Raw genomic sequence first — 26522 nt, 5'->3', positions numbered from 1 at the left:
TGCATGCAGACATAACATGGACACAAATATAAGATGAAGACTTTTGAGTGTGAAGCATGTAATCGTGACATGATTTGATGATGCTTCAGCAGCTAGTCACTATATATCGGCTAAAATAACAATGGCTGGCTGGATGGTGATAATCAAGAACATAGCCAGTTCTGCATGATGAAGATGGTGGTGACGACAAAGGGCAATTGTGACAATAAGCAGCCTTTGGCAACAAGTGGCAAAGCAACTGAAATGTTCCGCAGTTTTCATTCTGCCACGATGATAAAAAAGCAAGAAAAGTAATCGAGGTCAAGTGCGTCATCATAATTTTTAGATAGCGGAGCCCCCCAGTTTGGCTATTCCTGTAATGTTATTGTTCATTTACATCTATTGATTCTCGTCATCACATCCACATAACATGTCTCTTAAGTGAATTTTTAAGTGAATCTAAAAAATCACGGCAAAGAATAAATATCTGCAGGTGTATTCATGACTCATTCAAAAAATAAATGCGTTGAAATTGGCCACCCTTCAGCATAAAATTTATATGCCTAACATTATTGCAGGAACCTAAATTGGGGAATTCAAATTATACAAAACGAAAAAAAACAGCAATATTTACCTTCAAAGTAGTGCTGCCTCAATGCAGCTTCAAGCCATTTGTGGCAAACAATTGCATACATAGACAACTGTGGTTGGTGCAGTCAACAGTGTTCCATACCTGAACTAGCTTCTTTTCATACTCGCTGGCTTCAAACTGGTGGTCGATGTGTGGCTTGGCGTCAGGAATGGCTGGCTCGACGTCTCCCACCATGTTGCGCAGCTCTGGGGCAGCAAGACCAGACACCGACTATTGCATGTGCTTTTGATGTTTTACTAACTTGACGCATCAAAATCACGAGGAACCCGCATATGGCTCGCAAATAGTAAACGGATACCCTTGGATGCAGACAATCAATCATAGCCCCGAGTTAAATTGTGTGACAAGCAGCAAAAAGTAAGTACTAGCCGTAATACAAAATTTCCTCAATGCATCCTCAGCTCAAATACACACACAAAAAAAAGATTAGACCAAGCACTCATAAAAGCTATTGTATTGTCCAAAGGCAAGTTCTAGGTGAACGTTGACTGGCTTTCTATAATGTACTGAGATCTCAATCAAGTAATTCCAGCCTCGGCAATATTGTGGGCTAATGCCTACCTTCATGAGCAGCCAGGCCGTCCCGCTTTAGCATCTGCACAGCCGCTATGTACTTCTTGAGCTGGTGCTTTAGCAGTTGGTTTTCCCTGCAACAAACAATCACATTTGGCTTTTCGACCACGGCAAAAACCCCAGATTTACGCATGCTGCTCAATTGTCATACGCATAAGTTGCTGCAACCTGAACTGGGTCAAATTCAAGAGACTCAAAGCAAAACGCACGGCAAAAAGATGCGAGACCAAACTTCGTTCTTTTCAATGCTTCGTTAACGAATGCCTTTACAGCTAATTGATTTTGCAAGTCCAGCTCCAGTGCGAGCACTACGACATGTGACCTTTACAAATAAATGACGTGTTTTTAAGAGGTCTCATGAACTTTAGAAACTCATATGACTGTATTTCATAAGGCAGAAAAATGGCGTATGTGCCTTGGACTAAGGATATGTGATTGTATACTGCAGCATTCAATGATTGTGTGACCGAGCGTTCATTGGTCGTACTCTTTTCCTCAATGAAAGAAGAGTTGGCGAGATCAACGAGAAGAAAAAAACAATTTTTTACCCAGCTGGTGAGCGAGAGAAAAGCAGAAAAAAGTCACGCCACCGGAGTAGATGCCTTAATTTGTGTGGTTCTCGCGAACCGACAGAGCGCAAGTGCGTGGGATGGGAGCGGATAACAACTAGAAGCTGCACATGTTTATTGCTGTGACGACATACGTGCAAGAAAGAGGAGAGAATTGACATCGGACGAGCTTCAAGGTGCAATGCATGCACAAAGTTGTTTTCTGGGTTTGTACAAGGAGGAGCAAAGACATTGCTCTAGAAGGCTTCCCACTGATACGTTACCTGGTGAGTGTCTGTATCCGGGACTCCTGTTTGTCGAGCCGCTCGTTGGTCTGCTTCTCAGCCTCACGAGCGTCGGCCCGCAGTTTGGCACTTACTTCGCTCTCCTGATCCACCATTCTCCGCAGGGTACTGCGCAAAAGCAAGTTTAACGAACATTAAAGGCCAGGCTCTACACACACATTTAAAGGGGCCCTACCACACACTTCGAGCTTGGTCAGGAAATGCTGTCAGCTGGTAGTCAAGATTCCTGACAGCACGAGGGTCAAATATTACAGGGCAGCATTCTGCCTCGAACTTACAATAAATTCCCAAAGGCAGCTGACAATGGCTTTCTCTTCTTTCAACAAATGACCGAAAAAGCTCAAAAACCACTCGCCGCAGCCACTGTATCAGCCATTGGCTGATTTGAACATGGTGTGCTTGGTCGTTACAGGGATTGCCGTGAGAGGCCGCGACTTGCCCACGAGCGGGCTTGTGATCGCATTGAAAAGCCGCGCATTCAAAGAAAAAAGAAGTGCTCAAGGTGGCGCGGGCATGATGTAGTTTCTTCTCTCATGCCATCCCACTTTGCTAAGCTTTCGGTGCTTTCATTGGGAGAAGAGAACGCAAGTGCAGCGTGCAGCAAATCTTCATAAGTCCACTCGTACTGGGCGGATTTAAAAAAAAATTGCGGCAGTGAATTCGGCAGTGAAGCAATAAGCTCTTTTAGTAAATCCATTCCATGGATACTTGAGAAAGTGTTGCATGGCTCCTATAAGGTTTTCATTGCTCCAGGCAGTGCAAACAGGAATTGTCATCATGACTTTGTGAGCACCCCCTTCGTCTTCTTTTTCAACTTCTGCTTTACTTCTACAGCACGTGCGCATATTTGTCAAGCATGCATTACAAAACTATGATGGGCGAGTCGGTTGCATGACTAAAAACGGCATAACATCATGTTACACCTAGTCGCTAGACTGAAATCTCGCAACGTTGCCCAACTAGCCAAGTGACTGAAATTACGTATCACACAATAGTTCTGCAAGTAAAAATCGAGTAACCAATTCACGTGACCAAGTCACATAACTGTCATGTTAACTGCTCGTGTAACTAAAAATCACCCAACATCGTCTAATAGTTAGTCTAGCGATATGTTCCCACTAAAAGCTTTTTAAAGCCAGTCATATGACTAGCTTCCTCCTGTGACATCATGCAAGACGTGGACAAGTGACATGTCCAGGCAAGTCTAGCCATACTGAGTACTACTAGCCAAACCTGAGCATCTCTAGCAAGAGCTTTACATTACCAGCGAAACTAAGCTACTCTAGACACTAGCTCCACTGATGGTTCCAGCCTTGTGCTACTAGTGGAAGCTGCAGAACCTTTTTAGTATGACATGAATAATAACCATTTTTGCTCCAACAATACCTTTTTTCAGAAAAATTAGCACATTACCCTAAATTTTTACACCGCTAACAAATTGAGAACAGTTGTAATACTTGAGCCTCTTTTATTTCCAAGGGAATGTGCAAACCAGTTTCTTGAGGCCGAACAGAATTCAAAAGGGTTTAGAGTTGTTCTAGGCCCACTCTGAAATGTGGGCATGGGACAAAATGCCCCATTTAAATGGCAAATGTAAATAGTATACAGGCTGTTACAATAGACTTAAGCCGACATGCTGAGATTGCAAAAAGAGAAAAAGTCTGCCAGCATCCATATTTTTGCTTACAACTGCAACTGAGGCACCGAAAAGCCAAGTGCTTCATTCTCATATTTTTCTGTTCATGAAATTTCGCACTTACTCCATTTAGCATTTCTGAATTCATTTCCAGGGGTAAAATAACTAGGGCGTATCCATTTCGGCAAGTTGTCATACTATATTTCCTCCATTCCGACTTGCCAATTAGTGAACGACAAATTCATTTAATCAATCAATCAATAAGTAACTAAGGAAGTTTAAAATGTAGTGCTCACATGTTCTCCTGTTCAACATCCTTGATTTGCTGAGTCATCACAAGCAGAGCTTGCTTGAGCTCCTCTGCAACATAAAGAAGGCAGAAGCTATCAGTCGGTCTGCCCTAATGCTAAAAATATTGCCAGAAGTAAGAATCCTGCATGTCATATAACTGAACCCAAATATATTCCGTAATTTAAAACTGTGACATTTTTAGGGACATCAGAAATCAAAGTGGACATTATCTCAAATTGTTGGCTCCAGCATCCTAAACCTAACTAATTGGTAAAGGTGAGACAAGGGGGGGGGGGGGGCGAACTAATCTAAATTTTGAGATTGTCAATGAGCACATAAAATGTGACGATTGATGCTACACAGCATAGCAGCTAACATTTAGTTCGGGGATTATTCGCAGCGTCAGTCTCATCAGACACATGCGTGTTCTTGAACACAGTGAAAAAAAAAAGGGGGGGGGGGATGCACAATGTGACGCTTTTCCAACAGGCATCACAAGACATCACCAGGTGACACCAACATGTGACAACGACACTGTCTCGTAGCAGTGGGTTAGACAAGGGAGCTGACTAGGTAATATTGTAACGTGGCGATGACATTATCACATAGTGTGACACTTCGTGAGCTGATGTGATAATAACTGATGACAGGACGTTCAACACGATGGCTTGATCACATGAATGTGAAATCAACACTTTGCCATGTAGGTTTTGGCATCGCATTGTGCTCACATTGAATTTCTCACTTCAAGGGCCTTGGGACACTGTTGGATTTACGACGAGTAGGGAATCTGTCCACAAGTGTGGTGTCGTTTTTTTTTACAGCTTCGCTGAACATTTGCTTTCGGAGGGCCGAGATGGAGATTCAACATTTTTAGGCTTGTGTAAATATTTGAATGTTTTGAATATTTGAATGTATAATGCAGTATTCAAGTTTGCTTCAAATTGAGTTAAAATTCATGAAAATTTCGAATAATTCGAACAGAAAGAACAAATGCATATCAGGCCGTATGTAACACCTTGTAAAGGTGGTTTCATTGTAGTAAAGAAGTGCTAAACTGTGAAAACATGTATCCAGAGGAAATCTGCACTGCCACCAAGTCCCACTTCAAGGTTAAACGAGGATAATACTTTCACATCAGAGAAAGCTTAAATTTGAAAGCTTACTACACCAAGTTATATACTCTACTAAAAGTTAAATCCTGCTACTATTCCAAGTTTGTTTTCACTTTGTTTTGGGGAAAAAAGGTACCTGTACAGGCCTTCCCTGAATTTTTAAAGAATACGGTGCAGGTTAGTTAGGTAATGCCAAATATGTACATTCTTTTTTTATAATATGCAATACATATACTATTCGAATTTGATTCAAAATTATTCGACCAAAATCACTGCTACCTTTCAACCTAAAATTCACTACTTGCACAAGCCTAAACATTTTTTCTCATTCCAATCGTCTCGGAACACTAACCCGCAACACCATTGTAACTGACCTAGTAAAGCCCTAGCTGGGCAACAAAATACAAGAAACAACACACAAAGTGTGTGTAGTGTTGCCACATGGTGCAACTGAGGACAACAAACACACTGAACCTATGCCACACAAGTGCCCTTATCCGGCGGCACACTTATATATATAGGAAGGGGTGCCACCATCTCTTGATGGCAATTGAACACAGCTAAAGTCAACAAGTGCCGACGTTCGACACTACCGTGTGCAAGCTGCTTTGCCTGCTAACCTGGGGTCGCCGACACCATGTCAGAGGAAAGCTCAGCTTCCGCAGGCGCAGCACTTGGCGACTCGACGGCGCTGAGCGCAAAAGATGAGACGTTCTGCGCCAGCATTAGAGCAGCCGCTGCCGTCTCTGTGTCTTCGCTGTAGCTCGGAATAGAGTCCTCTGTGCAGACCAAAAAAGATAATTGTCGGAGTGTTATGTTTCAATACCACGATTCAAATAAGGGAGGCCATATTGGAGGGCTCCAAAAATTTGGACCAGCTGGGGTTTCAATGCACCAAAATATAAGTGCACAGGAGGCAGAAAAGGAGGACCAAGGACACTTTCGTGTTACTCGTATGTATGAACAAGCAATGGATCAGACACAAATGAAAGGTCATGTGACTGCTTTACAATGTGAGAGCTACCTCAAATTAAAGTAAATTCAAATGTTTTACACGTCATAAACTAGAATGTAACTGAGCTGTGCATCAGTAGTGAACTGCAAAATACCATACTTACTCTAATTTATGCCAACTCCGATTCTAAGCCGACCCCCTAAAGTCCGAAGCTCGGAAAAACAAAAAAACTTAGCTCAAATGTATGTCAAACAAAACAGGGAAGATAGCGTTCACAAAGAGAAAACACTCATTGAACATGAATAGCATGCAAATAACTCGAGAAACATACAGCCGCTATTCCTGTTGTGTGCATCTTTGTCTTCTTTTTGGTGCTGCTTCTAGTTATTTGTGTCATAAAGGTGCCGCACTTGCCGATGCCGCGCTCATTCCGAGTCGTCGTCGACGCTGACTTCTTTGTCACTGTCTTCAAACTGTGCGAAATCCTTGGAGCCATTAAGCACGTCGAATATGCAGCACTTCGAAGGAAAGTGCCCAATCAAAGTTCTTGAGATGTCCTCCCACGCTGCAGACCCTCTAGCAACACACAATGTTTTCGTCCACTCCAAAGTCCCGCCCGGCTTGAACATTCGTTGATGACTCCGTAGCTAGGACAGTTTTCCTTTTATAACCGGCACTATAATGACACTGCCTGTTCGGCACCATTGAGCTACACCACATACAGACCACTCGAAGCTCGACTTGAAATGACAAATGGCTCGCCTCAACACTTGCCATTTCCATGCTCACCACAAAGATCAAAATGGCAGCCTCACATGTATACACCAGGTGTTGGCTCAACTACTAATGGCTATAATACCGTGTAGACGTCGCTACTTGTGCACCGCTTTTCTCAATAAGAAATAGCGCGTTTTTTCAAAATCTCTATATTCAAGCTGACCCATGAACTTGATACAACAAAATTTGAAAAAAAAAAAAAAAACTGTCGGCTCAGATTCAAACAGATACGGTAATTTTGAACATGTGAAGTTCCCCAACGTAACTGCAAGAGGAACGAATGTGAACTGGTCTACATATGTCCAGAATCAAAAGTTCTCTAACAATAAAGAATGGTGGATGGCTTCGGGTGGGATAGCACTTTTCTGTGAAATGCCGTCAGGCATCACTGATGGCGATGATACAGTTTGGCTGAGAACCAGCCCATCCGCCACTCGATGGCATGTGCTTAGCTTTGACCACATGAGGTGTTTCTTACAGAATTAGCACAGCCAAAGAGATGAGCGGTCTGAGAGGAGCACCAACGACTGTCCTCGTCTTTGTCTTTCACAAGCACTCCATCTGCATTACACACACACTGCTGCTGGAACAGGTCACGCTTCATCTCAATGAGGTCGCGTATTATAAATGGTACCTGCGAGGTATACCTGCGAGGTATCCACTGAATGTCGACACAGTAAAGTGCGAAAGACACAGCAATGTCACTGCAAAAGCCAGCTGTCGCACCTGATCTGGCGCCATCTTCTGCGGGATGGCAGACGGGAATGAGGTCCCCGATGGAGAGGTCCAGAATGGGTGTCAGGGAAGATGGCTGACAGCTGGTGCCCACTTCTTTGGCATGGCTGAAGTTGAATAATGGAAAGATCGACCTAACCAGTGTAACAGATGCCACTCGAGGAGATACTGCACTTAAACACCCTTTTAACAATATCGATTTAGACAACACTTGCAGAGTTTATGTATAGTTATTCTGGAAGTTTAAATATGCAATTATTTTTCCAGTACCATGTGGTTTTCAATGTACTATCTTCCATTCCATGTGCCATTTTTGGGAGCTACATTTTGTCTAGAATGAGAGAGTTGCAAAGTAGATCACCTCATGAGAATATTTTTGATTGATAATGGTACTCAGTAAAACAAAAATGGATGCGCTAAGCGCACCTGAACAATAGCTTTGGTAGGTTGATAAGTTCTGACTGGAATCCCAGCCTGACAGAGAGTCACTAGCGAGTGTTAAACATACCATAACTTTCGTTACTTCACTTTGAACTTGGCGAAACTTCACTTTACTTCCTCCCAACATTTGCCTGGCAACAATGTCTGTGCATGAATTTTAAGGGGCTACTATTGCAATATAAACTAAGCTGATTCTCCAAATCGTGCAAGTCTGTCATTTTTGACTACTCCCCACATGCTTCTGACTCATTACGGGACATAAATTTCACTCGATCAAGACTTCTCAGATCACTGGCTGAATTTAATAGAAGAAGCCATTCAACATTAGCAATTCAATTTTTTTTTTTCATTCAACAATATTTTGGTTGATTCAGCATTTACCATTACCGCCTAATGTATTGGCTCCTGCTTGAGGTCAGGAAAATGCATTAGGTTGAAATTAAATGCAAAGACATTAGGGGTGTTTATTCTAAATCTTTGAACCTTACGACTTAATTCCTCATATATTTCTTTGAGTTATTTTTAATGTTAAGGGTCTCTACCATCGCAAATGGCAAAACTCATGCAAGCTTTATCAGCATATTTCATTCACTCAGAACGAGCCGCTTAGCACTGAGACATTATTAATGAGTTAACAGTCATAATGATGTCACCTCATTGGTGATGAGGACATGGAATCGGGAAGCTCAGGCCTTGGCGATCCCGAGGATTCGGTTGATCCCGACCACGTCTTCGCTCGCTCTACCGGGATGGCTGCTGATGGCTTGCCGCGGGGGTTGGGCTCTGTGACCATTGCGAAAAATACCAATGCGAAAAATCAATTTGGTGTTAATATTATTGTTATTACACAGCAGTGCAATTACAAAGTAAATTTGACCTGAAATAGGTCTCAAAGTAACATATCTCCTGGGAAGCTCTATTTAGAACATATAAAAAAATGTAGGACATACGATGACACTGGAGTTTTACAACAGGCGTCGAGCATAGGAGATTTACAGTGATGCTCGCGTGCATAGCCAATAGTAAGAAGCTGCCCCGTTATATTATTTTTAAGGAAGTACTACTAAATGAAGAAGGATTCATGAACAAGTCGTTCATGTTTGAATCGATTTGGCTTGTGTAGGATCGGCGACTCCATGGACTTCTTCAGCGACCAAGCATGTTGGTCCTCGATTTGTTTCAAGTTCACCTCATGGCTCATGTATAGGGAGCCTAGTGCGATGGCTAGACGGATCTTGTGATGATCCCCGGGGGACTAACATCCATCCTCCAGCCACTGGGAGTAGTGCTCAATAAGCCTTTAAACACTGCGTGGGTGAGCAGTCTGCATGCTTGCGTACAGCGAGTGGATGCTGGGCGACAACCCGAAGACCCTCGCTGGCCGCCTACGACATCAACCGCTTACAACCGTTTACGGCTGCTGGTTGTCGTCAGCTAAAAATCCCTCCTAGAAGAGGTGGTGCCCAAATAATTCTGCAAATGCTGTATCAGCAATGCATTGAACAGAACAGAGGACAATGCCTTCTGGGGCGTTACTAGTGAAAAGCGTGCATCACCTGACTTGAGTTCGGACGAGTCTCAATGACAGGCACATCGTGACCTTCTGGCATTCAACTATGTAGGATCACCATCCAAATAAAAAGATATGGAACCGCAGTACAACTGGTTGTGTTGTGTATTTATCAAGGTAAGGGTGTCTCGCAATATTTTGCAATTTTTAAAAAAAATTTCCATTTTGAAGATAGAAAGTTTGAAAGGTCAACCTATATTCTCGTTTTTATGGTATTCTTCTCAGAAGCAATGTAGCCTTCACCAACCTCTCTCGTCAGACAGGTTCCCATCAGAAGTTGCGAGGGACTCGACACTTTGAGCGTCGTCTGCCGGAGCCTTTGCAGACGTCGCAGTGGCGGCACCCCCGTCATCGGCAGTGTCCCCCGCAGTTGACGACACCTCATTGTTCGCCTGCAGGGTTGCAGCTGGGAACTCGGTTGCCACAGGAGACGAGACGCATGTCGCTGGTGCACTGAAGCAGCTGTGGTTGCCCAGAAACCTGCATTTCGACCACATGTAGCATTGTCTTATCTCCCCCCGTAGCGTGGAAATTAATTAAGCAAGTCGGGCAAGAATGTATAGTAGTACACAAGCATTTTTATAATGTCGTTGTGAGCGAACACACATTACCAGGCAACACTAGCTAGTTGTCACCTTGTGACATAATCATTGCGTTCCAGTTTAATGAAACCTTTTCATAATTTGCAAGTGCGCTTTTCCGCACAGCATATTTTAACAAGTAATGGCGGCATCTGTCGTGCTTCAAGCGGAGACGCGGTACTAGTTGAACGTGCTTATGCTTATCTATTTATGAGTTTATATCAAGAGAGGCGACTCAACATTTTTCACGTCGTAGCATAAGCAATCCGCACTTGAACAGGCTGTTGGCAGTAAGTGACTAACCACCATCAGTTGTTCCAACTGCATAACAGGAAAGCTAACCTTACAATTTTGAAAGGGCCTATTGTACTGGTATAAATGTACACTAAGATACTGCAGGACATACATGCACGCACCTACTACCAACACACTTTCATTCCACGTTTAAAACTTTTGCAGCATTGGCCATGTGCACTAGACAAAGTGAATTCTCGGTTCTTGAAAATTATCTCACCAATTCGAAATGACCCCTCCCGATAAAAGTAGTCATTCTGGTGAGGTGCAACTTTAAGTGACCCTTCATTGCGCATTTAGACGTTGGTGCATGTACGTTCTACGAAAACCGCAGATTGTACATGCACCGCAGTGCGCAGTGCACACATTAACTTATAGTCCATGCTGGCATGATACCTTAACACGTATTCGAGGCATAGAATCAAAGAACAACAAAATGGCTGCACAGAAGCAGCAACTATGAAATGACCCTGACCTGCTGTCCAAGGTGTAATCATCGTCGTCTTCGTCGTCAAAGGAGACCACGTTGGACCGAGGCTTGCGCCGCTTCTTCTTCCGTTTGCCCTCCACTGCATTATCAAAAATGGTAATTATAACCTTGCCTACTCGTAAATGCCAGCGATCTGAGCAAGCAGCTGCAATGAAAACTGCAGAAGTCCATTACACAACAACTGTGCAGAACACAACCATACAAGCTTCTACGCACCTGACTACGCACATGCCAAGTTGAAGCTCCACTCATGCCCTGAACCCACTAAAGCCTGGAATTCTCCATACGGTTCTGTTTGTTTATGCCCATCCCCCAGTTCTGTATATTCCATGCACAGTATGCTGCAATACACTTGAACTTTAATATAAGGAATTATCGGTTATAATGAGGAACAGTTTTGTCAAAAGTATAGTGCCACAGATATACATTCATCACGAATTTTTGGATATGACGACGTATTTTCAGCGCAGATGCGACTTCATTATGGTGAGGTTTGAATGTAATTAAGAATAAAAATAATGCACTGCAGCATACAGGAACGTTAACTTCTTTTCACTAAGCAGTTGAACCTCAATTTACGTTCTGCCTGTAGCTGGGAACTTTACTGAACTGAAAATTTCACTAAGGAAATGTTTTTCTTTCTTAAGATTGTCAAAGAAGCTCCATAGAGAGCATGGGTACTTTACATGGGGCTATGCTAAAAGTGCTCACGGCTACTTCCACGGTAAACATCAGCACTTCTAGCATAGCTTCTCGAATAGACCTTGACCTGCCATTGCCTACAATGCTCTTCCAACGTGCTGTCTGCAGGCATTTCGAAGCCCTGGCCAAGGCAGTGCAAACTCGTTTCAAAAGTGCTGCCGTGAAGTCAGCACAGTAGGTCCTTGAAAGGCTTGCTGGCTTCCCTCCACTTTTGCTGTCCACTACATGCCTTGCAAAGTGCAATATATCTTTTTTATTCAAATTTGACAGGCCGGCGCTTGCAACGATGAAGGTGCCCTACCCAAGCCTTTGGCCAAGACTGGACGTGTGTCCGCAAGTCCACTCTGCATGGGACCGCGCACTGTGACACTTGACTCGGGAGGGTTGAGGTCGGGATTGTCGATATTGATTGCAAACAGGATGGATCCCAGACCTGCGAATGTGATTGCAGAAGAGGAAGAAGAGAAGCAAGAAAAAAACAGTTCTTGGATTATCTGGCTACCCTGCAATCCACAAAATGTATGCTGATGATGATGTGAAGCTCCTTGGATGATTATTAAATGTTTATAAAACTTTTATTAAATTATTATGGCGGTGCCAGGTGGCTACTGGGGTGTGCCAACGGACACCGGTCACGCAGGACTCTACAGCACTGTTGCTTTGCTTGTGTAGCGTCACTGTGCCCAGCGTGTCCAATCACGCAAGGGAGACCCGAGCATCGCATTCGATTCGAACCGACCACATCTCAATAAGCACAGGCATTCGCCGAACACACTCAAGAATGTAAAAAGTGACGGAAATAGGGACAGACGGATGTACCGACATAGCACTGCCTATCTTTGAACCATATGCATAATATAAACGCTATAAGTAGGGCATATATAACACCTGTGTTTCGGCTTGACAGGAACCTACTACAACGACGCCGTCAACAGACATCGTGCGAGCCTAAGAAGCTTCGCTTCCAAAAACAGAAAGAGGAACCACTTACAGCACCGCTACATACCCACCAACAACTATGTGCGGCAACAAATGCAAAAGCTACAAAGGCAAAAGAAATGCGACCGATCTCTGGAAAACAGTTCTTAATGTCTTATTAATGCTAGTTCACGTTAGGAAGCAACAAATGTAAACTCCTCGTTCCCTACAACTTCTACACCAAAATATGCAGACTCACCTGCTGACATGATGGGAAGCATGCTGCTCTTTTCCTGGTCCATCAGGAAGGCAGTGTCCTCATAGAACTGGCTGCGGGCAATAGCACGGCAAACCTCACATGGTGCACGGTACTGTGTTTGTATTCTACTTCATATATTCTAGATGTCTAATTTTTCTAATAATTGCAATGCCATAAATTAGTTCTGCAGCTGTTGCTTTTCTACTAACAATGTATTAACAAACCCTATGCTCTCACTTACTAATAGTTTTCTCAACTCTGGGACATCCTTCTGTATCAACGAATAGATGATTGAATCAATCAATCCCTCAATGAACAAATGAATCAATCAATCAATCTATAATTGAACCCTCAGCAAAAACACATTCCAAATTCACCACTACTGCTGTGCACAGCTTGGGCGCTAGCCACTCAGCCTGATGGTTCGCAACAACAAGGTATATTATAATCAGAGTACTTATTTTTCTGCTGAGATACACAGCCACTCTCACGAATATCTTGAGCAATGGGTACAAAACGTTTTGTTAATTAGTACACAACACTTAAAGGGACACTTCAGTAAAACACTAAATCAGTTTTGACTGATAACATAAATTTGAGAACTCTGCTGACATTAATTTCACCGTGATTAATAACTAGCAGAGAAAAAAGAATTGTGTTTTTTTTTATATTGTACAAAAGCTACAGCTAGTAAATGCAGTATGACACTGCAAAAGTTTAATGTTGTTTGTTTCATATTTCAGCCATGATGGCTGAAAAAACCGTTCCCCAGAGCTTTCCACATTAACTTAGTCACATCTGAGTGTGAACCGGTTTTACCACTGGCTACCATACTATGTGAGCGAGTTTTTTACAACACAATGTCATGAATTTTTAAAAATAAATATATATGCTCTAGCAGGTGGCACCGAAATTTATCTATATATTGCGGCGAGTTGGCAAGGGAATTTCAGGGCAACCTCGCCAGCTCCATTTCGTTTCCACACAATTTCTGGCTTACCAATTATCTTGTGAATGCAAACGTAGTCCTCTTGGTATTATGAAAAAAAAATTTTGCTAATGTGAAAGAAGTCGTTTTTCTATTGCATGTCCCTCTATTACCGGCATTAACGAGGCTACATTCAAACGACCCATGTGCTACAGAGAACAAGGGCGCACCTGATGTGAGCGGGATCACCGACGAGCATGTGCATGTACCGCTCGAGAGCGTGCTCGTTTAGCGCCGACCGCAGCCAGGCGCGCCCGCGGCCCTCGTCGGTGTTGACGTGCCGCAGCACCAGGTACCGCTCTAGCTCGTGCTTGGTCAGGTGAGTCCGCACATAGTGCCAGAACACTGCAGCAGGACAGCGGCCAAAATTAGGACGCGCAGTCACTGAATCTCAATTCACCGAATCATATGTGGTCACCAACACTCAATTAGTCACTGACTCCCAACTTTCAAGTCATCGACTACCTATTAGTCACTGAATCTTGATTCACCGAGTCATATGTGGTCAGTGACACCCAAGTAATCACAAACACCCCATGTAGTCAGAGACTACCGATTCGCAGAGTCATATATGGTCTTTGACACCCAATCAGTCACTGACTCTTGACTTTCAGGTCACCGACTGACAGTCACTAAATCTTGATTCGCCAAGTCATATGTGGTCACCAACACCCTACATAGTCACAGACTACGAGTTCACTGAGTCATATATGGTCATCAACACCCAATAAGGCCTGACTACCAAGTCACTGACTCCCCATGAATCTCGATTCACCGAGTCTTATGTGTTCAGCGGCACCCAATTAGTCGCGAACACCACATCTAGTCACCGAGTCACACCACTGCAGGTTTGGGTCTGAATAGCAAAAGTAGGCAATGCAGTAGAAAAACTTGAACTGCGCCAAATAATTATGATTAAAAAGACAGCAAACACCAGATATTTCACCTCGCACCTCACTTGTACTGTATTTTTATCTAATAATGTGATACAAATTAAATACTCATCCATTGCGTTCTTTTTTTTAGTGTGAAGGAGGTCAGAACACACAAAAATAAAAGGAACTTAAAGCATAGACTTAAAATTGTGTTTAGAGAAAATATGCATAAACACCCTCAAATATCATCCACCAAGAAAGATGGTATGTAAAGGTGTTTAAGCATACCACATTTCAAGAATATTAAGTCAAAGAAAAAAATGCAAACTGATAGCTACACAGCTATCACATCTGCTACACTGATTACCTGTTAGGTTCCCATGAAAACCATCAGACCATCTTCTCGAGCCAATATGTCGGACTGTGAGAAATATGATGCACGTTTTTTGTTTTGCTTTATAATTAATTATCTTAATCAGTAATTTTTAACTGCAACTGACTGACCCGCACTTGGCCTACACCTGCAAATACAGCTGAACCATCTCTCCTAAGTAATTGATATTCTGTGTTGAATAACATAGCGTTGTGGTGCTTATTGCCAACTTTTACAAGCTGTAAAATAATAAATGATACATCAGCAAAATTGAACAGAAATATCCCCGTTTTTTTTTGTTCTTTTTTGCCAGCAATTCATCATTAGATTTGCCCATAGGGCACAGAGGCGCGATTGCAACGCCTCTGATAACAGATTGACGCTACGGCCCTGTAGGCGAAAGCTAACCTGAGGCAAGTAAGCAAAGCAAAATAAATCTATACCGATGTTCCATGGCTCACAATTACAGAAAGCCATTGTGTTCTGCTATCAGCAGGAACATGTGATTCATCTATCTGAATGACTGAATAATCCCTTGTGCAGTGATGTCATTTAAGAACTTGATCCAGAATAGAACGGTCAGTCATAACAATAGAAGGCAGCCCAAAAATGTGCGCTGGCAACAATGCGGATAGCCCTGTGCATTGGGTACTGCTATAAAAGTGTGCCATTCGTAACTCCTGCAACGATGTTATTGTGTATTTATAGATGCATACATTGCTTTAAATTATTAGGAATTATGATAATAATATGTATAAGGCTTTTGCATCAAATTTGGACCATTATTTGTTTTGTTTGACATTACGAAAATAAAGAAGTAAATAAATATATTGCTCGTATCAAGTCGAGATCAGCGATACGCACACTGACATCATGGCTGCGCAGGGTTGTCTCGTTAGGACGACGTGGATGTAACATTTTGCTTGATAAGAGCTCTGCAGCTGTTTGACCTGATAGACGCAGCGCAAGTACGGTTGTAGGGCACTGTCTGACATCGCAATTTTTCTCCAATGATGGCAAAATGTGTGCGACAAAAAAGCCTACCGACAAAAACCAAAAACATCATTTACATTTTATCAGCGTTAAACTACTCATACCTCCGTTACTGATAGCTCCTCCGCAACACATCGCAATGTTACAGGAGCCACGCGAGTGCTGCGTCGTCATACGTCGAAACGATAACAACAAAAAAAAGCGACGTTCGCAGGAGGCACGCATTAGGACGCAACAAAAGCATGCGCCGCTCGGCAAACCTCGCAAACCGTCGCAACTCGACAGCACATCTCCATTGTTTTAGACTCTGCTTATCAGTGCATCGATGTCACGAGTGCGGTGCTTCCGAAGCCGTGTTATCAGCGCACTCGCGACATGAGTCCACTTTCGCCTTGTAAGCATTAACTCTATGCCAATATAGCTGCCCTGCACGTCACACCCCTGTTTGAGCCCTTGACTTCCAAGGTCAAGCGTTAAGACTTCTCCGAATCGCAGACAATTGTTAACATCACTGTCCCACATTCTTGGCTATTATCTGACCTTGTTTGTCGGTACATCTCTCTTCTCTAATGAAGGTTGCTTTGAGAAGGCTGCACGGAAAAGCACGGTGGTCAGGTGTTGAAACACTACATCCCTCAATAAACTGTAGCATAAGCAGGCAAGTTGTAATAGAAATGCCTGGGCATTGTGTCTCTGTAAAATAATAGAACATACGCAGATCATAGTTCTGCTGACTTATTATTAAGCTTAAGCACAGCAGTATCAGCCATTTAAAAAAACCTTTCAAGGTATATTTACTAAATTGTGGCAACAAATTCTAGATTGAAAAAAAAAGTAAAGCCAGATAGTGACGACAAGAGCCTCAGAATTTCTAATGTTCTGAATGTTTCGACATGTCAAGCAAGGTCACCTAAAGAAATCTTACCAAGGCAAAACTTTTCTTTAGAAAAAAAAGTCCACAAGCTCTTCAAAAGTAAAAAAAGATATCAATAAAATGAGTAAAGCACTCGCTGATTTCAGTGGCTTCCCTACTAGCTTAGTAATGTTATTATAGTGCCTTGTTATACAGTAGAACCCCTTTATAGGAGACCCTGATATAAGAGACAAATGGGTATAAGAGACCCCAGTGTGCCTAAAGTAAAATACGGGTAGATAGGAAAATGCATGCATAGTACCCTGCTTATAAGAGACATCTCATATAAAAGACAAAGATCCCTGCCCAGAGCATGCCTCTTATAAAGGGGTTCAACTGTACTTGATGGCAGCATAACATTAATAACTAGGCTTATGATGGGGTGCATTGATTAAATTAAGCTGAGAGCAACTAAAAAAAGGCTTTTTTTTATATTGGTCATAATCAAGCAGTTGATCAAGTTGTGTAAATAGACCACTAATAATAACAATGGACCAAGGCATCACACTGTTTTTAGGTTTCAAGACACTAAAACTGCTGCATTCAAAAGCACAAAAAAAAAACTACTGTGGTTGGAAACAATGCTTGGTGCAGGTAAGCATGCCTACTTTACGACTGAAATCTATGATATAAGGTTACTTCAACAAGATAAACAGTCCCATGAAACCTCTGCATTAGTTAATAATTAACTAAGTGCATTCCTTCCTATCTTGCCACGCTTCGTGTCATACTGCATTCACTTTAACCAGATGACCCTGATTGTTGTCTATGGTGCCAAAAACACCGAAACACTTAATTACAACATAAAAACGTTTTCATTGTTTTTGCACTGTGCCTAAACACTTTATCTTAACAACTAGCCCAACTTTCAGTACTAAAGCAATACAGGTTTGAATAATGTCGAAATAATCACACCATGCCTCTCGTGAACTTTCTCAATACAACAAACGACATTTACAGGACGATGCAGGGCCGCAGCTCTCCTATAGTGCGAAAACATTACAAGTTAATCGCGACAAAGTCCGCAAACTGCTGGCAAGAGCCTGCCGACATCAACCTACCCACAGCTCTGTCGCAGAGAATAGATGTAAGCGGCCTGTCTTTCACAGCTGGCACAGCCCCTGTGGACGTGCTGGAAAACTGCGCTAACATTAACCTTGATACTGATTTAAGGGTGCGCTGCTTTTTTTTCTTTGTTTCTTGAGCGTTCAATGCACTAGCCGTTGCTTTCCTGTAGCTCATAACAGCAGCCATATGATTTTCTGTGACTTGTAAGTTTTAGGTAAAAACTAACAAGCCAAAATAGAGGTCTTGATTTTTCAAGCTCCCTCTTTGCCATAGGGAATTAGACGAAAGCGCAGTTACAACGCTGACAAACACAACACAAACAACGGTTACCACAGAAATCATTAAATTATGAAATACTTATGCAGGTTATTGAAGAATAGGGTATGTTGCAGCATTTAAGAAACAGGCATTAGTACTTTAAATGACAGCGACATTATGCTGAACACAATTCAAACGCAAGCATGTGTACCGGGAATCTCCGAGTGATGACAAGTTTTTTCACAGTTGCTGCTTGAAACACACACACACAAAGTATGTCAAGCCGTGTAGTTCACTAACACACATGTATATATATGTAAACATGTTATATCGCATTCCCGACATTTTAGCAGCCGGATGAAATTAAATCTTCTTAGCCCTATTGCTTCACCTTGCTTCTCAATAACATTCATTCACAAAAGCTCTCACAATGTAAAATCTCCAATTTAAGGACTGTAAAAGTAATAAAAACACCATCACAAGTCACTAACAACAAAGTAACAGGAGCACAAAAAGCCTCAGCAAAGAAATAAGTTTGTTGACACAATGCAATGTGTTTTGCCCTTGTTGTCAAGGTAACCGACAGCCAACAACTCTGTAAAAGCTTTATCTGCCAAGGCAGGATTATTGCAAGGATACCCCAAACCAACAGGTGGCATGATGGGTTTTGTTTGCCTCAACAGTAAGGAAGACTTTGCTGTCTGCTACCAGTCTTGGCACTGATAAGATAACGTGCAGTTCGGACACTTGGTTACCTTTGATCATCAGGCACAACTTGTCGTTACCCGGAAAATACGCGTCTATTATTGACAACTCACACGTGCTCTTCGCTGATAATAGGCTGTTGATTGTAAGTGCATCACTTGGGGGTTAAAACGGGAACAGCGAGTGACGTGCGTGCGCCACACACACAAAAAAAAGGAAGCAACGCTGAGTCACTGTCTACAGTTTTTGTCCCATGGTACTACCATATCTACAGTAACACAGGAAGGTCATAATTGAAAATTTTGTTCTAGCGCACTAAAAAACAGATGGACAGAAGAGGCTGACAAGGACAGTGCTTGCTCTCACAACTGATGGTTTATTAGTCAGAAAAGATATTTAAAGCAGATACATGGCCTTTCGCACATGTGCATCAGAACAGGGTGCCACAGAAACCACTCGTGCCAGGATTACAAAAATTGCCCATATTATGTGTCATTTATTATATTTTACAAGTTCTAGGTGTCGAGATGCGCACATTTTTCATCATGCAGTACAATCGTAGCTTGGCTCGACACGAGTAGTTTCTGCTGCACCCTGTTCTGATGCACATGCGCGAAAGACCATGTATCCACTTTAAATAACAATTCTGACTAATAAACTTTCAGTTATGAGAGCAAGCGCTGTCCTCGTCAGCCTCTCCTGTCCGTCTGTTTTTTTAGTGCACTTCAAGAAAATTTTCTATTATGAACGTAATCCAACGGGCCTAACTAGCCATCTTGCTGCAGCACGGGAAGACTTGTGAAACGGAACTTTAAGTGTACAAGAATATATATGCCCCGCAGCACTGAAAATTGGGGGAGTTGGCACTGTTGCATGGATTTTTGAACGGTGCAACAAAGCAGACGAAAAGACTACTGACCACTATTGTGTTCATGCGATCACTAGTCTTTTCGTCTGCTTTATTCCGCAATTACAAAACCCGCACATATGTGTTTCACTAACAGAGAGATGAACAGGATGTCAAATTCGCGAACGAGACCAATCATACCAGAGGTAGCTGAACCATTTATGCTACAATTCAACTTGAGAGATTTCAGTTTACTGAGAGTGAACTGTAGTTTGCCATCTCCTTAGTAGTTATGGAACGGAGCACTGAACCGGGTAGGCATGACACCTTACACAGGAAATGTTGGTCAACAAAAGAAATGTTTAATTAAATTATTTTTTAGATGCGGAGCATCTTATACTCGCGCCTTGTAGTGCGCCGTCCGTTCCGTCCGCGCCGTCCGCACCGCTTCTCGAACATTCGACAGCTGACGCGCGCGCATGCGCCGTCGCGCCGTCGCCCACTCTTCCACCATCTGTGCATCCCTTCCTCCTCTACACACCGCGCGCGCTTCACTCCTCCACCATCTGTGCACCCTTCCTCCTCTACACACCGCGTTCGACATCTACAATTCTCCTGATTCTCCAGTGGACGCACATGTGGCGTCGCGCTTCGAGAACATTCAACAGCTGACAGTGCATGCGCCGTCGTGCTGTATATATACTCAAGGTCGGCGCTCGCTCGCTCAGTTGCCGCTCGTCGGTTGGTTTGTACGGCGCGTCGACGTCCAAGGTCGCGGTGAAATGAATTCCAACGAATCCACAAACACAATGATCGACGTCCCTTCGACCAGCGCCGCCCTTTCGCATACGTGTGTACGTGTTCACTCATTTAACACCCCCTCCTACAACCACGTTAACCAATTTAGCCATCGACCCAAGTAAGTCGCAATTTAACACCCCATTTCACAACCACGTTAACCAATTTAGCCATCGACCCAAGTAAGTCGCACTTTAACACCCCGTTAACCAATTATATGGTCCGCATCCTCCTCAGTGTTCCCCCGAGGGAAGCTGCGGGCAATTTTTTTTTTCTGGGGGAAATTGACGGAGCACTTTGCAGAATTGTTTAGCATGCTAGAAATGCCAGGAACCATCGACAGTCATACATATCCTAATCACATGCCCTTATAATCAAACACAAAGACGAATACATTTTTGGCAAGTTATACACACCCCTGCATCCCAGTCTAATCACAGAAGATCACCCACTTGTTCCATAGCGTTGCCACCTTTCTGAAGGCGACCAACCTTTTAAGTAAACTCTAGTATTGTGTAACCTCAACTACTCAACACTTAACATCTTGTGGCTGCCCCAGCATAACCTTGACTGCTTTAAGACCATAAAACCTCAACCAACTATTTGATGATATTGACAGGAAAAAAAATTCAATTTATATTTCTTCTTGATTCAAGAACATCAATTCTGTAGCTTGGTATGTCTTAACTAAAATAAAACCGCAAGGCGCACAACGGCTGGGGACTGCGAATTAATAGTCAACACCCAAGGTTAAAAGCGTGCACCTCAATATATGCATGCGCGCTTTTTTGCATAGCGCTCCCTTTAAAGTGAGGCCACACAGGTGAGAATGGAACTCACATTCTTGTCAGTGCTGCTAGGCTATTATGACAGCAAGCTTTACATGGGAAAGCAATCAAACAAGAAAGCACTCTTACCATAGTCGGAGTCGCTGTTCCAGAGATTCAAGCCCTTGACAATCTCGGAGACTTGTCTGAAAGTTTTGGAGAAACGTGTCACAAGTTTTTGTAAGGAGAATGAAAAGAGCGCCTAGATGTCTAAATGTTCCAACACACGTGCCAAGCTTAGTTGTCACTTTAATATTGAGCAAAACATGCTGGCCTGAAAAACTCAAATACAAGCCGCACTGCATCATTTTATCAATGTAAAAGCATGCCATAGAAACAACGCTCCATCCGATGAACAACTGACTGACAAGTGAAAAGACCTGGAAAATAAAATAAAAGACTGCTTTTCAGGATCTTAAGTATGAACTGTGTCGTGCAATATTTTATGAAACGAAATATTTTGACACACAAAACAGATATGCTACTAGACTCTTCCAGATGATTACTGGTGATACAAGCAGCATACAAGCTTACCACACGCAGTGTATTTCATTTAATGAAGTAAAATGAAAGGACAATCAGTCATTACAAATTGACTTGGTATAGCCAATCAAATGAGACGAAAGCAGCTACGTAAGAGAGGGCCGGGGCACATGGTGTAACTCGCTACTGCCCGAATTATCTGGGAATAGGTCATCTGAAAAAGTTCATAAAAGAGCATATTGTGATGCGTCCAATCGTTCACAATACCTGATAACCGAGTGGAACAGCTGATGACAATAGAATGTGTCATGTCACACGGGCTGCCAATTCAACGCTGACAAAATTGATTTTAGCCAAAATGAAAGCTCGGTGATCAAAAACAAGGCTGAATCGATACGAAATGGCTAGACAAGACTGCAATCCCCAGAAAAGTGCCTCGGTGTTGTTAATGTACAAATGGTTTCCACGGGCACTTACGTACTCACAGTTTCATCAAAAAGGGACAGAAATTTGATAGCACTTAGCAACAACAACATGGACGAAATTATGTGTAACAATATGTTGTCACCAGAGCTCGCTATATATACTCATGGTTTCAATAGTCGACAGAGGTTTGACAAGACTTAGCAACAAGAACATGGCCAAATTACTTGACAAAAGTCAATGTCACCTGATTGAGCTGAGTCCTTTGGATTTTTTTATTCCATGCTGCAGGACGGCCTCGAACTGCGTGCACAGGTTGACAACCCTGTGACGGGACCAAAACAAAAACATCGCTAAACGAAACCGGGCTGCAAACGACCTATCGCGCCGCAAACGTCACTCGGCGGCGAAGGCATGCAGCTGTTTATTGGCTAGTTAAAAAACAAAACGAAAGGTTATCAAGTACAGGCCTGCAAGCGTGCCAGATGGTGACTGAGCGTAGCAACGAGATGCCGACGAAAAGAAACAAAACTACAAGGGCACAACGTTGGAACAGTGAAAGGTGACAGGACCTAATGACGAAACGAACCTGCTATCGCTCTCCGTGGCGAGTTCCTTGCGTCCCCCGAAGCGGATCTGGCACTGCGCAGCACAAAACGATTAGGTCGTGTTGTAAGTGCGTCATTCGATCGCTGGGGTAAAGTGCTGAGAGCGATCAAAGCACGTGTTCGGAAAGCTCGCCGTAATTACGCATGCATATGCAGCACATCACACACTATATACTTTACAGTGAAGATCTCGCACACATTGACAATGCATAACGGTTATACTCCACGTAAGAGTCAACGAACTTGGTTAATAGAGAATGAATGGTGCGGGGAATTCCCCGCTCGGTCGGGTCACCTGTTTAACGGCGTCCAGCAGGCGGGAGAGCAGGATCTGACGATCCGAAGGACTCGTATCCTCTGGAACAAAAAAAAAAAGGAGGTACAGAACTCACGGATGTGCCAAAAACGTCAGAGCAGTGCGGGGAAAATAAAATACAAAGGGACTTGGCGGATCGTAAAACTGAAAGCTGTCGCTTGACAAGCATACATCCGCTCTAAAGAGAAACGAGCGAAGCGAAACCAAGCTTACGCGTTTTTTTTTTCTTTTTGTTGTTTGCGTGTATGAGACAAAGACTGCAGCTTGGAAGAATATAGAGACCGGGTAGCGGCGAAGAAACACCGTGCAAAGTCTGCCCCTCCGCAGACACAACACGGCGATCCCAAAGGTTGTACTGAGACGGGAATTGTAACACATGTACGGGCAGAGACGAACGATACTACTAGCTGCGCATTTCGCGAACGCTGCAACTCGGATATCTATCGTGCAGGGCGTCCATGCGGAATCGGGTTACTAGAGACACCAGGCTGCGTTTGTAGGGAGAACAAAGTAAAGACGGCAAGACGATCTCACCGCTCATTGTCGAAGAGAGCGTGTAGAGACGCGGCGTTTTCACTTCGTCCCGTCAGTGGCTTTGCGCGCACATGACTGTTTCCCTCGGCTGCACGTCGACCAACGAGTACGCGGAAGATAATAATCTCGCCGATAACGCGTGGCGCTAGATTACGCCTCCGGTCCCGAGCTCATCGCGATGGATGAGAATCGCACAACGAAGAGATTTCGCAAACACCTCCCCGCGATCGCTTCTTACATCACCCCACGGGCCCACACACGGCGAGTGGAGAGCACGACTCTAGCGACTGCAGCGCTGTTTGCGGCCACAGACGCTAACCTCTAGGACCAACAAAAATCAATGCACTCGCCGCTCTTGCGGTAGTGCGGGGCGCTGTTTCGTTGCGCTGCTGGACGTCGTGTCTCTAATCAATCGTCGGCTTTTGCTGACCTTCCCGTACGGTCTTCGTTGCCACTTATGCTCTCTTTGTATCGATCTGTTTTAACAGGAAGATGAATGATTCGACGAGCTCTTGAGCCAGTCTGAATTTGCGCTAGGTGTCCTGGTTAAAAAAAGAAAAAAAGAACATATTTGTGTTTGGTCTACGGTTAGTGCAAAGATGAATAATCATTCCTGGTTAACGGGAACCCGGTCAATTATGTCGAGTGAGCCAGAGGTACGACGCGAGTGAAATCATCGAAAAAATAGTTTTGCTTTATCGCGGAGGAGCAATTGTTCAAAACATATGTCTCTGATCTGCTGTAACTGGTGTTTTTTCTTGTGTCAAAACTATTTGTTTCAGTAACAATTAGCTGAACCTATGGTTTATTGACTGTGTATTCCTCAGAAATATATGTTTCTCGGTGAAGTTCTTCAAAGCAGGAATGGTAAAAGTTGAGATGATTTGTCGGGAGTCAACATAGAAAAACCTCATTGTGCATATACGGTCATACCTCATGTGCATACGGTCACCAGTAAGCAAATTAACAACAATGTGCCAGATAAAAGACAATCAACAAATTATCCACGATATGAAGCTGCACGCTGCTGTTCCACTGACAAGTCCAGCTGGTCTAGCTAGTCCAGTGGTAACGCCCCACACTTCCAAAGTGTGAGGCGTTACTGCTTCAAGCGTTCTAGAAATGTTGGCTGCTTCAGCACAGGCCTTTTTATTTGTACGAGTCTGATTGCGTCTATAATTTGGTTACAATTCGCTAATTGTGGCGTGCATGCTTTTACGCGCGAGAATCATCGCTCAGCTGAAATTGAATAAAGTAGCGAAACCGAAACCGTTTAAAAGTTTGCGCGAGTTCAAGCCGAGCTTTTTTTTTTTTTTATCTGAAGTTGGAAAATTGAGGCAGGGGGCCCGTTGTATTTCCGTAGTGAGCAAAATAATAATCGATGTTGAAGTCCCCGATGGATGGAAACTTAGAAGGATGAGCATGATCTATAGAGGAAAGGAGGACAAAGCTGACATATAAGCACCTTTCCTTCCTCCGTGCATAAGCAACTATCGTCCTATAACAGTGACATCAGTGGTCTACAGGCTGGCGATGCAGATTATAAAGAAATAACTGCAGGCATGGATAGAGGATGAGGGGCTTCTGGGTGTACTGCAGAATGGGTTTCGGAAACACAGGAGGTTGGAAGACAATCTGTTCTCACTGACGCAGTGCATCGAAATAGCAGAAAAGGAACACAGGCCCATGTGGCTAGCATTTTTGGATATCAAGGGAGCGTACGATAGCGTGGTTCAAGAGAACTTGTGGGGCATACTGGACACACTAGGTGTGGAAGATGGAGTCACTAATCATTTAAAGGTTATCTATAAAACTTACAAGGTAGTTATGAAGTGGGATAAACAGGTATCCAAGCCCACAGAGGTAAAACGGGGGCTTTGGTAGGGGTGTCCTCTAGTCTCCCTTGTTATTCATGTTGTACCTACAAGGAATCTTAGAGGCCAGATTAGAGGCAAGTGGACTTGGCTTCAACCTCTCTTTTGTCAAACAAGGAAAACTCATTGAACAGGCACTACCAGCATTGATGTACGCAGATGATGTACGCAGATGAAAGGCCGACAAGGAAGCAGAGATTGATGCAGAGATTGATGGACAATCTGCGGTAATGATGGAGATAGGTTAGATTTAAGATTCCGCAAGAAAAAATCAGCAGCCATGATTTTTAATCATAAGGATACAGGAGGTCACGCTAGAAATAACAGATAAATAAAAATGTCTGGGCGTATGGATAAGCAATGCGACCGAGTACCTAAGGGAACACGAAATATGCGTAATGACTAAAATTAGGGTAACAGGAATGCAGCAGTGATGAAAAATAGGGCACTGTGGAATTACAATAGGTATGATATTGTGAGAGGAATATGGAAAGGGGTTATATGGTTCCTGCGGTCGACGTTCGGCAATGCGGTCTTGTGCATGACATCAGAAGTTCAAGCAAGATTAGAAATTAAGCAACGTGGAACAGGTAAGCTTGCTCTAGGAGCTCACAGGAATACAGCAAATCAGGGAGTACAATGTGATATGGGATGGACATCATTTGAGGGCAGGGAAGCTATAGCAGCAAGATAAAATTTGAGAAGCGATTGAGGGAAATGGGGGAAGGAGCATAGGGATAGGAATTAAGGTTTTCAGCTACTTGTACCTGAAGAATGTCCATACAAAATGGATGAAGCGAACCAGAATATTGACGAGT

At 43.2% G+C, this 26522-nt stretch overlaps 1 protein-coding gene across 1 annotated transcript in view; it reads right to left on the bottom strand.

Moving 5' to 3' along the window:
- The window catches only part of LOC119179623 (sorting nexin-29), a 28058-nt gene extending 4017 nt beyond the window's left edge, over positions 1-24041 (bottom strand). Inside the window, exons 1-17 of the mRNA XM_037430741.2 lie at positions 23831-24041; positions 23276-23337; positions 22962-23014; positions 22620-22697; positions 21557-21612; positions 13980-14154; positions 12822-12892; positions 11946-12077; positions 10928-11021; positions 9825-10057; positions 8661-8790; positions 7558-7673; positions 5720-5878; positions 3990-4053; positions 2037-2165; positions 1193-1278; positions 713-816 (exon numbers count right to left, since the gene is read on the bottom strand). Coding sequence (XP_037286638.2) covers positions 713-816; positions 1193-1278; positions 2037-2165; positions 3990-4053; positions 5720-5878; positions 7558-7673; positions 8661-8790; positions 9825-10057; positions 10928-11021; positions 11946-12077; positions 12822-12892; positions 13980-14154; positions 21557-21612; positions 22620-22697; positions 22962-23014; positions 23276-23337; positions 23831-23837 — 1749 coding nt within the window. The 5' untranslated portion in view covers positions 23838-24041. The remainder of the gene's footprint in view (positions 1-712; positions 817-1192; positions 1279-2036; positions 2166-3989; positions 4054-5719; positions 5879-7557; positions 7674-8660; positions 8791-9824; positions 10058-10927; positions 11022-11945; positions 12078-12821; positions 12893-13979; positions 14155-21556; positions 21613-22619; positions 22698-22961; positions 23015-23275; positions 23338-23830) is intronic.
- Between the last annotated feature and the right edge of the window lie 2481 nt (positions 24042-26522).

The sequence above is a fragment of the Rhipicephalus microplus genome, chromosome 7 (assembly GCF_043290135.1).
Source record: "Rhipicephalus microplus isolate Deutch F79 chromosome 7, USDA_Rmic, whole genome shotgun sequence".
Taxonomy (NCBI): Eukaryota; Metazoa; Arthropoda; class Arachnida; order Ixodida; family Ixodidae; genus Rhipicephalus; species Rhipicephalus microplus.
Note: the sequence above shows the minus strand (reverse complement) of the source record. Positions and strands in the feature narration are given on the sequence as shown.